This window comes from Leucopleurus acutus (genome assembly GCF_964270905.1).
Source record: "Leucopleurus acutus genome assembly, chromosome: 7".
NCBI classification, from domain to species: Eukaryota; Metazoa; Chordata; class Mammalia; order Artiodactyla; family Delphinidae; genus Leucopleurus; species Leucopleurus acutus.
In genome coordinates, this window is record NC_139150.1 from 7091784 (window position 1) to 7105698 (window position 13915).

General features: G+C 54.3%; 1 protein-coding gene across 1 annotated transcript in view; it reads right to left on the reverse strand.

Annotated features, from left to right (window-relative positions):
* Positions 1–1572: 1572 nt before the first annotated feature.
* The window catches only part of NUP188 (nucleoporin 188), a 42394-nt gene continuing 30051 nt past the window's right edge, over positions 1573–13915 (reverse strand). The window contains exons 25-44 of the mRNA XM_082842999.1: positions 13559–13665; positions 12325–12531; positions 12036–12205; positions 11454–11523; positions 10980–11047; positions 10354–10549; positions 8066–8143; positions 7664–7749; positions 7276–7421; positions 6877–7058; positions 5395–5595; positions 5153–5245; positions 4632–4790; positions 4146–4283; positions 3428–3502; positions 3116–3340; positions 2858–2989; positions 2565–2638; positions 2302–2431; positions 1573–2163 (exon numbers count right to left, since the gene is read on the reverse strand). Of these exons, the coding sequence (XP_082699125.1) occupies positions 1987–2163; positions 2302–2431; positions 2565–2638; positions 2858–2989; positions 3116–3340; positions 3428–3502; positions 4146–4283; positions 4632–4790; positions 5153–5245; positions 5395–5595; positions 6877–7058; positions 7276–7421; positions 7664–7749; positions 8066–8143; positions 10354–10549; positions 10980–11047; positions 11454–11523; positions 12036–12205; positions 12325–12531; positions 13559–13665 (2714 nt within the window). The 3' untranslated portion in view covers positions 1573–1986. The remainder of the gene's footprint in view (positions 2164–2301; positions 2432–2564; positions 2639–2857; positions 2990–3115; positions 3341–3427; positions 3503–4145; positions 4284–4631; positions 4791–5152; positions 5246–5394; positions 5596–6876; positions 7059–7275; positions 7422–7663; positions 7750–8065; positions 8144–10353; positions 10550–10979; positions 11048–11453; positions 11524–12035; positions 12206–12324; positions 12532–13558; positions 13666–13915) is intronic.

Consider the following 13915-nt stretch of genomic DNA (forward strand, 5'->3'; position numbering starts at 1 on the left):
CCTGCTCCCACGCCCCTGCCTGCATCTCTGAGCGTCCCAGCCCTCCCGGCTCCTGCTAAGGAGGGAGGGCCTGGCTGCAGCAGCTGCACTCAGCGCCTAGGCCCGTGGGGGTCAGTGCAGAAGGCCTGAGGGAGCCCTGGGGTGCACCCTGGGGGAGGGAGCTCCTGCCTTTTAGTTGCCAAAAGCAGCAAAGGGGGAAAGGCAGGCAGGTGTGTGGAGGCCTGAGGACCGGATGTCGTCCCCTCTGGATGAGCTGGAGCAGAGGGGAGCCTGGGCCACGGAGCGGCATCTCCCCGGTGCTACCCTTCCCCTCATACAGCTCAAGCCAAGTATGGTGGCTGCAGCCTGCACCTCTCCACACTCACTTTTTAACTGATCTTTTTACTCTGCCTGTCTGCTTGCTCTCTAGCCAGTGACAAATAATAAACCATCCTTCGTGTGCATGTTGCCTGAGCTCCGGTCGGGTCGCGGGCCTCACAGGTGGGAAAGGGAAGAGGAGACTTCACATCTGCACCACCCCTTCTTCTAGGGGGAGGGCGTGATGTAGAAAGAGAGCAACGTGCCTGCTGTGGGCCCCTCCCAGAAGCACTAGGGCAGAGGGAGGGAGAGCTCTTAGGGCAAAGCCAGTACCTCCCTTCCTCCCACGCTGCCTGTGCTGCTCAGGAGGGAGTGCTGTTCTCCTACTGCAGCTGCGTAATTACGTTTTTTTTGGGAGGGGGGGGCGGTGGGGGTTTGTTTGGGCCACGCCGTGCAGCTTGCAGGATCTTAGTTCCCCAGCCAGGGGTTGAACCCAGGCCCCCTGCAGTGGAAGCGCAGGGTCCTAACCACTGGACCCACCAGGGAAGTCCCAGGAAGCTGCATAATAGATGTTTTATTCCTAAGAAAGACTTGCCTAAAATTGGGTAGAGGGGACTGTAAAATTTGCACGATAGTTTAAGCTCGAGTAATTGCCGGCTGACAGTGCTTCCCAGGGGCCCGGCACTGAGCCAAGCACGTTCACGTGTATTCTCGTGTCGTCCTCGCAGATGAGGGAAGAAGAGATCAGAAAGTCACCTCCGCAACGTTCCATAACTGATAAGTGGCCACGCAGGGACTCTAGCCCAGGTCAGTCTGGTTCCAGAAACTTCAAGTGGTAGCTCTGGGCTACAAGCCAGTTTTAGATTAAGGCCTGTAGCCGGGCCCAGAACTCTGTGATTAGGTCCCAAGGAGGCTAGAGGCTGGAGGCTGGTGGGCCCCACTGGCGGGCCTTCTGAAGGGAGGGGGAGGCACAGAGCTATAAGCAGGAGCAGAGCTTCAAGGAAGGCTCTAGCCGGTGGTGAGCTCAGCCAGCTGTAAGTGGAGGTGCGTGGTAGGGGTCGGGGGGGGGGGCGGAATCTGAGCGCCCACCCAGCACCCCCAACACCAAGACGTGAACGGAGGAATGTTCGTTAGGTCAGTGGTGGCTATCTCACCTTCCCCAAACCTCCACTCCACTCTGGGCCCTCGGCCGAGGGAGGCGGTTCGATGCTCTGAGAGCTGGCTAGTCCTTGGGCTTTGAAGGTACACCCCACACAGTTGTGTATAAACAGTATTTTAATATTTGTATAAATAGACCACAATATTACCCAAAACTGCAAGAACAGAGCGTGGAAAACAGATTCTCAAACCCGTGCGTACAGCCTCTCCTGGTTGCACGTGACACTGGCTCCCCCATCTCTCCCCGGGGCCAGGGTCAAGTGCTGTGGGGAATGCTTGAAGGAAAGGAATACACCTCTTGGGGGCATTCTGAACATGAGACTGTGAGCGCAGCAGACTCGTGGCTCCCCGCTGTTGACCTCTTGATCTATTACAAAAATAATGCTGGGGGCTGGTGGCTGGAGTCGTGGCTACTCTGGGGAGGGTGACAGGAGCTGCTCTCAGCCCCAGACAGGCCCCTCAGGCCAGCAGCACCCCTACTGCCCAGGGCTCCCATGCAGGCTGGTGGAGAGTGGCGGCGGGCCCGAGGCCCTATCTTTGCACGTGCCGGACAAAGGCCTGCACTAGCTGGATCAGAGGCTCCTGACTCTCAGGGCTGACCTTGGAGAGAGAGGTGGACTTGCCCTGAGGCGAGGGAAGGACGCCAGCAGCAGGGGAGCTGGGGGCTCCCCGGCGGAAGTAGCGTGAGAGGCTGGAGAGCAGAGTGCTCTGCAAGAGAAAAAGCACCTGATGAGGCCCCGCGTCCCCCACCCTCAGGGCTGGCCACAGGAAGTGGGGGACTGGGACCTCCTGGGGCCCCTCCCCAGTGGCCCTGCCCCACCAGGCAGGGCCCCCTACCCATCCTACCAACTCTGAGCTGAGCTCCTGCTTCATCCGCTGCTTGTCCCGGGGGTGCACAGCCGGGTCCCTAAGGTAACGCATTGCCTGGGAGATGAGCAGGTAGAAGCAGTTCTCCATGGTAAACATCAGGAGGGACCTGGAGGAGGGCAGGTTGGGCGCTGCTGCAGGGAGGGCCAAGCTGGCAGTGTGCGGTGGGCCACTGCGCCAAGAGAAGAGCCCGCTCAAGACTGCCCCAGCCCCAAACCAATCCCGGAAGGAGGCTTTCTTACTTCAGTGTTCTGCTGCCTTCCGCTTGTGTGCTGAGCCCCACTGCCTGGGTGAGAGGCTCCTTTTTCTTGTCCAGCTGGAGAAAAAGAAATGGGGGTTAAAAAAATAAGGTAACAGTAACAGCTCCAACTCATTGAGAGCTTCCATTTTGCAGGGCCTACATTAAGCTATTTCATCAGTTATTCATTGAAGTCTCAGGCTAATTCTTACAGGTCGGCTCTATCACACTCACTTGATGAAGGGAAGGCTAGATAAACGTGCCCACGGGAAGACTCGGGTTGAGGGGCCAACTTACCTCACCAAGCATGTTTAGGGCCACATTCACTGTGGCCAGAAGGGTCCCAAAAGAGGGGGCCACTTCGGAGTCAAAGGTGGGAGTGGTGAAGCTCAGGGCAAACAGGAAGTCGTATTCAGCAAGGTCCAGGGACTGCAAGGCAAGGCAAGACGAGAGCGATGTAGGGCCCCAGAGGGCCCAGGCAGCTCTTGGTGCAGAGCAGGGCACAGCAGAGCCTTCACGGCTCCACTGGAGGCTGGTGGCACAGGTGGCTGGTACCTGATCCAGCAGGATCTGGCACACGTCGGGGGTGAAGTGGCGCAGGGCCGCCAGGGTCCTGCTGAGGATCTTGAGGAGCCCGTACTGGACGGTGTGCAAGGCCCGCTGCTCCGAGGCCTCTGTGTCAGGAGTGGGCTGCTTGGAGGAGGAGCAGGAGGGGGCAGCTGTGGGTGGCCGCTGAGCTCGGGGGGCGACAGCCGAGGGGATGCCCTCCCCGTTTTTGTTCTGGGGAGGAGACAAGAGATGGCTGGAGCCCACGGAAGCCAGGGGTGAGGCGGTCCAGGCAGCAGCAGCGGACAAGGGCTCAGTTACCTGCAGGTAGTGCTGCAGCATCTTGCGGCTGTGCAGGAGGGAGGTACAGGCCTGGCACAGGTAGCCCAGGTTTACCTGCAGCAAACCCAGGGGAGGGGTGAGGGGGAGCCTCGAGGCAGCAGCCCAACCAACTAGACCCACCATGCAGGTCTCTATGGTAACAACGTACTTCTCCGGCCCCCTGAGCCCCTCCCTACATTCTCTAGCTCAAAATCTCACGCCACCAAGCACGCTCGACTGCAAACTGTGGGTCAACAGATGCCTGGACGGTTTCCCTGGGACCCAGCTAGATGCCAGGCACAGTATGAGGTCCTAAGTAAATAAGTAAGATGGGGATAATTTTCCCATCTTACAGAAGAAGAAAAAGGCTTAGAGAGAGGTGAAGTAACTTCGCCAAGCTCACACAACCAGCAAATGACAGGCCTGTCTGACTCCAGAGCCTGTGTTCTTTCCCTGCCCCCCTCTTCGGCTGGCTCCCAAGTCCTGTTCTAAGGGATGCGAACCAAGGTCGATCCCACAGAGCCCAGCTTCTCAACCTATGAGGCTGCCCTGTCCTGTGGAGGGAAAATTCGGCTCCAGAGGGGAGCAGTGTGAAACCAAACCCTGTGATACCTAAAGAAAAAGCCCACATTCCAGGAACAGGCCTGCGATTCACTGCCTGCCCCATCCCCTCCGAGCATTTCCCCAGACCCTTCAAGAAGCAGGTCTGAGGCCCCACCTGGACGTCCCGCATAAGCTGAGGCAGGTGGAAGTGCCACTCCTTCCTGAAGCTGGAGAGCTGCAAGAGGAAGCCCACGGTGTGGTCCGCCTCCTCCAGGCACGCCAGACTCTGCACCGTCCTCACCGCATTGAGGCACTGGGAGGGGGGACACGGGGAAGGATGGGGTGACTCAGGGACCTACCACGCCTGCTCCCGCCCTCCCGCAGGGAGGAGAGGTCCTGGGTCCACATACGCTGAGGGGGCAGCGTTAACAGGGGGCTGGACGAAGCGGTTTCTGACTAAGAGGTTTCTGTCTGAGCGGATCCCAGACCGTTCCCCTCCCTCAGCAGGGCAGCCACACTGCTCGGCCTGTCAGCCAACAGTCCTCACGGCATCTCAGAAGCGGGAGCACTGGCACCGCTCAACTGCCAAGCCTCAGACCCGAACAGTCCAGACGCCCCTGAACCCCAAGCCCCGACCCCAAGGATCCCAGCGGCCCCTCACCTGTAAGGCCCGCTCCTGGTGAACCCCCACGAAGTCCAGGGCCTCGGTCAGGAAGTTGTAGCGCAGGGTTTTGAGGAGCCGCTCCATCAGGGACATGGACAGGCGGTAGACACCCGGCCAAGAGGGGGCGTCCAGCGACTTCCGAGAGGTGCTGGGCGTCTGAGACACAAACAACAGACAGAATCACGACAGCGCCGAGGAACCCAGCTGACAGGTAGAGCGGGGCCTCCTTGCAGCCCAGCAACTGAGGCAGCCTGGCTGGTCGGAATAGAAAAGCTCCTGGAATGGACAGCAGCAGGGCCAGACGGGGTCCGAAGGCAGCAGTTACAGGAATCTAGGTTCTAGACCCGCGTCCAGCACTAACTAACTGTGTGAGCTTCTCTTGCTAAAGGTCAGTCTGGGGGCAGGGAGGATTCTGCACCATCAGTGCCTTAACTAGGCCACTAAAGAGAGCAACTTCTGGGGCAAGTGAAAGCACCAAGGGGGGCTGCGGGAGGCAGTGGCAGGCCACTGGCACTCACCTGCACTGTCCCATTGGTGCTGAGCTGGTACACACTCAGGAGGGGCAAACAAATGCTCTGGGTGATGCCGGCTCCAGCCACTGCTGTGGCCCCCTGGGAGGGAAAGATGCAGAATAAGATGGAAGCTGTCACCGCAGCCACCCCACCCAAGGGCAGGTGGAGGTCTTGGGCTGGGAGACTCACAGGCAGCATCAGAACCCACCCAGCATAAGCAAAGAGGTTCCCGCGGGCTTGCCTCCTACCTGCTGGGTGCGAGCCAGGGTAAGGAGCAGGTGCAGCGCGGCCTCAGTGAAATGCAGGTTCTGCTTCATGCGAAGGCTCACCTCCAAGGTGGTGAAGAGGGTCGGCAGGAGGGGGAGCCTGCGGGTCACCTGCAGCCACGAGTCGCCATCCTCGTCCACCTCACACAGCTCCTTGGCCAGATGCAGGCCCAGGACACACACCTGCTGGGGCCCAGGGGCAAAGATGGGTGAAAGGGAAGGAGGCAGTGCAGGGGGAGGAGGAGGGGAGGAAGAGGACGGACTGCCCCCAGTCACCCCCGCTCCGAGTGAGCCGGCTGAGACAGGACTCCAGCGCCCTCCCCACCACCCGAAACTGCCATCAAGCCGTGTCAGCGCTCCTCCCCATCCCCCCGCCCGAGCCCGCGGCTGCGTGGAGTCAAAGTGGCCTCCCCTCTAGCTGCACTATTGCAGTCACCTACTAAATGGGCCTTCATTCTCTCTGGATCCTCTCTACTCCATTCTTCATCCCAGTGGCTTTTCACACTTACTGTTGACCACGAGCCACCCAAAGTAATAATACGGTTTATACTGTGCTCCAGTATAGGCATACTTACATGTTTTCATTAAACCTACCCTTATCTCCTGCAAAGCACAGATATTTTCGTTTATGTTTTATTCTACTTCGTTTAAAAAATGCTGGTTGTGGGGCTTCCCTGGTGGCGCAGTGGTTCAGAGTCCGCCTGCTGATGCAGGGGACATGGGTTCGTGCCCCGGTCCGGGAAGATCCCACATGCCGCAGAGCGGCTGGGCCCGTGAGCCATGGCCGCTGAGACTGCGCGTCCGGAGCCTGTGCTCCGCAACGGGAGAGGGCACAGCAGCGAGAGGCCCGCGTACCGCAAAAAAAAAAAAGAAATACTGGTTGTAACCAAATGAGCTCAGGACCCATTTATAGGTCCTGACCCACAGTTTGAAAAAGTGTTCCATACCACATCCAGCACACTTTCTAAAGTACAAATCTCATGTTTCCTCTCCCTTGCTTAAAATCCTTAAATCGTTTCCTATTTCACTTAGGAGCCAGACCAAAGACCCTGACAAGGCTGCTGGTCATCTAGCCCCCAGCTCTCCAGGCCTCACTTCATCTTGGCTCACACCAGATGACTGTTACCCACAGCTCAGTACACGCTGTCCTTGCTGCCTGAAGCTCCCCTGCTCCCGTGGCCTGCACGGCTCTCTACCAGTTCTTTAAGTCACTGCTGAAAGGGCACTTTCTTTCTGAGTCCCTAGATGATGTGAGAACTCCATGCTGCACATTCTCCCTGTTTCACCCCTGCAGGACTTTCCACAATGGAATTCTGACACATCTCTGCACAGTCTGATTTATTAACTTTCCCCATCAGGCTGTGACTGTCTTGGTCACTAATCAGCCCCAGGGCCTGGCACAGACGAGGCAGCAGTTCATATCTGTGGATGTGTGTGGGAAGGACAGACAGGGTGCCCCCTCACCCCATCCCGCTGGTCCTTGTGCCGGGGCCGGGAGCAGTCGTCAGTTTCCATGCTGTCCTTGTCCTCTGTGGCACTGCCTGATGCCAGACTGTGGCGGGTCTGGTCGAAGAGTGCAATCACCTCTTCTTGGAGGGTCTCACAGACGTTCAGCACCAGCTGGGAGTACTGGGGGATGTCGCTCACTGCAAAGCAAACGGGAGGGGATGCTGTCATGCTCACCAAGGCATCTGTCCCATGGGAGGGGAGGAGAAAAAGAGTTTTCCTGAAGATAAGAGTTCCGACACCAAAAACTCAAGCCTCACAGGAGAAACATCTGGCTCTGAAGTGGAGGAAGCCCTGTCCAGGCTGGCTGGCACAGGGGCCAGGAGACCGCTCCACCGGCTCCTCTCTGCCCCTCACCTCTCATCTCCTTCATCTGCAGCACCGTGATGAATGCTGAGAACACCTTGGCCTTGGTCTTCTCCATGAGTTGCTGGTCTGCCTGCAGCACTCCCTCCAGGATCTCCGTCAAGGGTCTGAGGATTTCATCCACAGAACCTAACTCACTAGAAGCAACGTGGAGAGGAGAGGGCGGGGAGAACACACCTCAGAGAAAGGCCACACACTGCCCTGCTCCCCCTCAGGATGCCTGTGGAGCAGTGAGCCTCACATCAGGTGTCTGCCTGAGTCCCGTTCCCCATGAGGGGAGCCCAGCCCATTTCACACCCACTTCCTCTCCTTCGGGAAGGGTAAGGCAAGCATCACTAAAGAGGATGGGACAGGCCGCCCCTCCTGTCACAGGGCTCACCTCTTCCACTGCCGGAGAAGAATAAGCAGCAGAGTGCACATCATGGAGCCCAGGCGGAGGCAGTTCACGGAGGCGGGGACTAGGAGCTGAGGGGAGACGGCACACAGTTAACATCAGGCTTCCTGTGAGCTGACGAGGCGGGAAGATGTGAGCTCCGTCCGCAGGCACCTTTGGCCTCAGGCCTTTCTTTCCCAGCAGCAAGCTCACAGGGGTGGGTCACGGGGAAGAGGCCAGGGGTTGGCATGGCGGCAGCAGGCCTCTGCCTCCCACTGCAGCCTCGGGCCTCCCAGGCCACTTGAGCCCTTTGACCTGACCACTCTTGCGGCTGCAGGCTGCGAGCAGCTATTTGACCTCGGAGACCTTCTCCCTGGGAGGAATGGGAAATCTCCCAGACACACTTACTAACGCCTTGGTCCCATCGAGCACGTCAAGAAAGAGCTGGCGACGCACTGCAGAGTCGGTCAGGTGCATTATCTCCGCCTGCAAAGGAACAGGAAAAAAACGTCTGGAAAATTTCCCAGACTCTAAAAGCCAAGAAAGGTGGGGTCCTCACCGACTGCCTGTTTAAAATGGGGCTTGAGGGCCCTGCTGTTTCTTTGTCTACCTTAGTCATGGTCAGAACCAAGCCCAGGTTCACCTCCTCCCCCTGATGACATCCTTCCTCTGCTCAGACCCTTCAAGGCTTCCCAGTGGAACCCATCTAGAAACACAAACTCCTCTACAAGGCCTGGGAGCCCCTTAGGATCTGGTCCACCTGATTTTGGTATCATCCCCGTCGTGCTCACTCGACTCCAGCCCTACAGGCCTCCTTCCTCCTCCGTGAACACACCAAGCTCTTCCCACTTCTGGACCCTTGCATCTGTGACTCTGACTGCCTAGAGCACCCTCTGGAAGGTTCCTCACACACTCAGGCCTCAGTGTGGACAGCACCTCCTCAGAGAGGGCCTCCCGACCACTCCTATCCTCCTTTAGCAGTCGCTACCATAGCATCTTCTTTTATATATATATATATATTTAAAATTTTATTTATTTATTTTTGTCTGTGTTGGGTCTTCGTTGCTGCATACGGGCTTTTTTCTCTAGTTGTGGTGAGCGGGGCTACTCTTCCTTGCGGTGTGCAGGCTTCTCATTGAGGTGGCTTCTCTTTTTTTTTTTTGCAGTACGCGGGCCTCTCACTGCTGTGGCCTCTCCTGCCGCAGAGCACAGGCTCCAGACGCGCAGGCCCAGCGGCCATGGCCCACGGGCCCAGCCGCTCCGCGGCACGTGGGATCCTCCTGGACCGGGGCACAAACCCGTGTCCCCTGCATTGGCAGGCGGACTCCCAACCACTGCGCCACCAGGGAAGCCCGAGGTGGCTTCTCTTGATGCGGAGCACGGGCTCTAGGTGCACGGGCTTCAGTAGTTGTGGCTCGTGGGCTCTAGAGCGCAGTCTCGGTAGTTGTGGCGCACAGGCTTAGTTGCTCCGCAGCATGTGGGAGCTTCCCGGACTGGGGCTCAAACCTGTGTCCCCTGCATTGGCAGGCGGATTCTTAACCACTGCGCCACCACGGAAGCCCTACCACAGCGTCTTTCAAGTGAACTACCACAATCCCAAACTATATTTCTTTGTAAATTTGTTCACAATTTGCCTCTCTCATGGATCAAAGACTGTATTTGCCTTATTCACTGCTGCATCCCGGTGCCTGGCACACAGTAAGCATTCCATTACTATCCATTAAATGAATGAATGATCAATATCCTGGACTAAACCAGATAGGTTTCCTAGGGGAAAAGAGGATGGTGAGATTTTCAGAGCTGCAATTCAAGAACTGCTGCCCAGGTAGGACCTAAAAGGCAGGTGACATACAAATTACTGCCTGGGGAATCAATCATTCCCCCAAGATGGTTGAGCCTTTTAGTGTGTCTACAGTCTCAGGGGTCCAAAACCACTCTGCCACAGCCAAGCTCCAAGGCTGTGGGCAGTCTGGCACTAAGGAACAAGTCATGGAAGATGTAAGAGTGTGCCTGGAACAAAGGGCATCTATTAAGCTGAAGTTAGTAATGAAATCAAGATAGTAATCTGGATTCCCTAAGGCAAAATAGGTCAATATCAAGTCCTTACTCCACAGCATGGCATTGTCAAAGAGCATGCGCCAAGGAAAAATGCAAATTCTTCCCAAACGTTAACTCTCTCTCTAAAAAGCAATGCTCTGTAGACACACGTTGCAGAGACAATGGCCTCTGTTCTTTTTCTAAGAAGCCCAGGAAATGCCGTTTCTAGAACCAAGGAAAACCAACTGTTCCCTAGAGAGGGTGCTGCTGCAGCCGTTGTAGCTACCTGCTGACTAGTCAACAAATATGTACTTAGCGTCCACAGGGCACACAGCATGAGAAGGCCAACTATCCACGTGCACAAGAGGTGGATGAATGAAGGGAGCCCCTGGACCTATCCAGGGCTGCAAAGGTGGCTATAGGAGGGTTTCATGGATGTCTGAAGGGATTTAAAATGACTTCTCTGCACTTTCTTTAAGGGTCTCTTGTTTGCTCCAAAGCCCTCAAACACCCCATATTTGGCACAGAACCTGTTACATTTTAGCTCTCAGAGAAAAATCCTGATTCATTCTTTATCCCAAGGGGGTGTATCTGCTAGGCATCCCAGCATATCGTTGCTAGGATACCAAAGTGAAAACCACACCCCAGGAGGTTCTTACGTGACTGGTGGCGATGATGAGAAACATCCTCCAGGCGGAGACCAGCATCTGATACTCTACCAGGGAGGTGCAGCTGCTGCCCTCTGTGTCAGCCGTGTGACCTGCCAAGGACTTGACATACCCTGACCAGTAGGCAAAGCGTTTCTCGCTGGAAAATTTCTCGAGTGTATCTTTTAAAGACTGGTCTAATGAGCCCCTATGGTGCCGAGAAAAACAAAACCTACAGTTAGGTTTTCAAAGCAGATGGGAATGTGATGGGCACAGACCGTTGCTGAGGCAGAGAAAACCACCTCACATGGGCTTAAAAGCAGACAGCTCCCAATCAGCTCTGATGTGTGGGGCTCACACTTCTTGCTCAGCGTAACGGGTTAGGCTGAGGCCTTTTCTAGGATTCCTCCTCCATAAAATCCCAAGCACATGGAGTTTGCTTCACAATAACTCTTTCTGACAATCATAAATGCCATCAATGGACTGGCCAGGGACACAGACCAGTGGCCCTCCATAAATGGCTCCAAACCAGCTCTCTCCTCTGCCTTGGCTCATACAGCCGTGCCCTCAGCCGTAGACTACCATGGTCCCCCCGCCACAAACCTCTAATTAAAATCTCAAAAGGGGAAAGGACTCACTTAACTACGTAGTATATCTCCAAGCAAATTATCTTCATGATTAGGGCACAGGTTTCCAGGATGCTGGGCTGTGGAGGGGGAGAGCAGAGAATCATGAGAACCTCTCCCCTGGTGCCCCGCCCTCCCACAAGGAAACAGAGCAGGGACCCGACACTAGAAAACGAGAAAGCACATTTCCTGTCGAATGTGAGTGGGCATCTAACTAGCAAGAGCAGAAGCATCAGGTCCACAGTGTCTCCAAGTGAGCAGAGACCACAGAGCCAGCAACACAGAGCAGGGCATGCCTCTCTCCTTCCCAGTGCAAGACAGCAAAGGAAGAGGAGGCAAGCACTTCTGTGAGAGAGAAGTTTCTAGTGAAGAAAACATTCTGGTTGTTTAATTAGGGGAGGAGTCACTTTCCACAGCTCAGTCTCACGGCCCAGCCTTGACTCCCAGGGACTTTCAGTCACTGTCCCTCCCTCCACCACTGCTCACCTCGGATGTTTCTGAGGGAGGAGAAAGGGTTCCAAATAGTGGACTGGTTAAATTCTCCCAGAACTTGGGTCTAAAAAGAAAATACGTGTTGGCAATCACATGTTCTCTTACCCGGTCCCTTCTCCTCTCTCCACCTCCCCTTGGTGGTTACTTCCCCACATTTTATCGCTCCCACAACCCTAACATCTGCTGCCTGGGCCGCTTGCTCCTACATAAACATCAAGGGTTCCATGGACAAAACAGGCTCCAAGAGAAGAGTGTGCTCCATTCAGTCCAATGGCTTGAGTGAGCCACTCTCATCTGAATCTACCATTTCTCACGAACAATGGTTTTGGGGGGTTGGCAGAAGGCAGAAATGCAAAAGGTGGAAACTCTAAGGTAAACACATCAGAGTAAAGGTTACACCTGCTGGTGGCAGCTTTAAAAAGAGAATAAACTCCCACACACCGACCCAAGCACTAAGCACTTTTATGCATGTGCCCAGGGACCTGTCACAACAAATCTCTCAGAATGACTGTTACCCCATCTTACAGACAAGGACATGAGCTCTGGAGGTTAAGTAACTCCTGGAGACAGACTCACTTGGTTCTGAGGACCAGCATGGCACTGTCCCGACGGTCCTGCCACAGGGCATGCAGAAAGGCAATGGCTGCACGGTGCAGCAGTGGTGGGCACCAGTAGCGATCCTGCTGCTGGGAATCAATCAGCTCCAGCACCACATGGAGACAGCTCCACACCCCAAGGCTGAATTCCTGCAAGAGGGGCAGGTGAGAGTTCAGCCCCACAGCTTCTGCCATCAACTGGACCCGCAGAGTCCAGCACCCACCTCCCAGGGAGCCATCTCCCAGCTTCATCCCAGGTGCAGGCTCACCTTGGAGCCATCACTGCCATCCTTCACCTCCAGATTCAGAAACAGTTCAATGAGGCCTGGCTGCGTCTCTACGGCAACTGTGAGGAATTCCAGAATCATGACTTTGATGCGCATGTCCTCAATCTTGCTCTGCAGTCGGGTCAGGAAGGCATCGCGGATGGCAGCCGCATCATTGCCCAGGCAGGCATATACTGACATTGGGGCCACCTGGTGGAGACCGGGACACACAGGCTTAGAGCTCTACCTCCAGAGAAACCTCAACAGACTCCTGAAGAAAGGTGCTGAGCAACTCTCGGAAAATGCCAGAAAGGGAAACATTCAGATGGATAGCTCTGGGTCAAAAGAGACATCATTCCAAACTACAGCAAAAGATGCCCAACGATTCCCAGAAGAAATAGTAATCAACATAAAAAGATGCATAACCTCTCTCATGGTTAAATAAATGCAAAGTTAAAAAAAAGATATTGATTTGTCTATTAGATTAGCAAAGATTAAAAAACTGATGAAGCCACTGTGGCAAGGATACAAGACTTGGGTTTTAGGAGCATAAACTGTTACAATCCTTTTTGGAGGGTAATTTCAAAATTTCTAATAAAAATTAAAATGCCCATTGATATCTATCTAATTTTTAGGAACTGTAAACAAAAGTTTACAGAGTTCTATGGATAAGAATGTTCACTACAGCACTGTTTAACACTAAGACAGAAAATAGTCCAAATAAATTAGGAGGCATCCATTCTATGGCATGCCGTGCAAGCATTAGAAAATGAAGTAGCTCCAAATGTGCCCACACGGCAAGACTGCAGGATATCGTGTTAAGTGAAGAAAGCTAGACACAAAACAGTATGTATTGTGGAATTCTGCTTTTGGAAAGAACAAAAGCTCACACCAAACATCCCTTAATATATAAGCACAGATAAAAAAAATCTGGAGAAATGAGTACCAACCTGCTCACAGGAATTCTTGGAATGAGGAGATCATAGGGTACCTTAACTTTCTATGTTACATTTATCTGTAACATTTAAATAAACATTTTTAAATGAATTTGTATGTCTTTTATAAACGGGGGAAAAAAACACCTCTCATAAAACACAATTTGCGTGCGTGTGTGTGTGTCTTTATGGCTACATCACTTTAAAAGTCCAAGTTAGCTACTTCTCTTGGGAGAAAGCAAGAGTGGTCTCAAGCACAAAGTCAGTTTTCTGGGGCTTTGACTTGTTAGGTGGGATCCTACCGTGGCCAGACGTTTCAGTAGCTGGATGGCAAGACGTGGCAAAGCAGGGTCATGTTTGTGGTAGATGTATTTGGCAAGAACAGCAATAAGGTTGTTCCCATGGGCACCTGAAGAAGTACAGGAAACAGTTTAGACACCAAAGCATGCCTGATTCAAGCTCTTAAGAGAGCCTTCTGTTCAAAAAGGCTCATATATGTGAGGGAATTTACTCTCAAGTACTTGGAGGGCCAGAGCAAATCTAGGTGGTTGTATCATCCTCTTTTTTCAGTAGCCAAGGGGACAGGCAGGATTGGGGGTAAACAGCTCAATCCAATTCATTAAGAGCAGAAAAAGAGGGAATTCCCTGGCGGCGCAGTG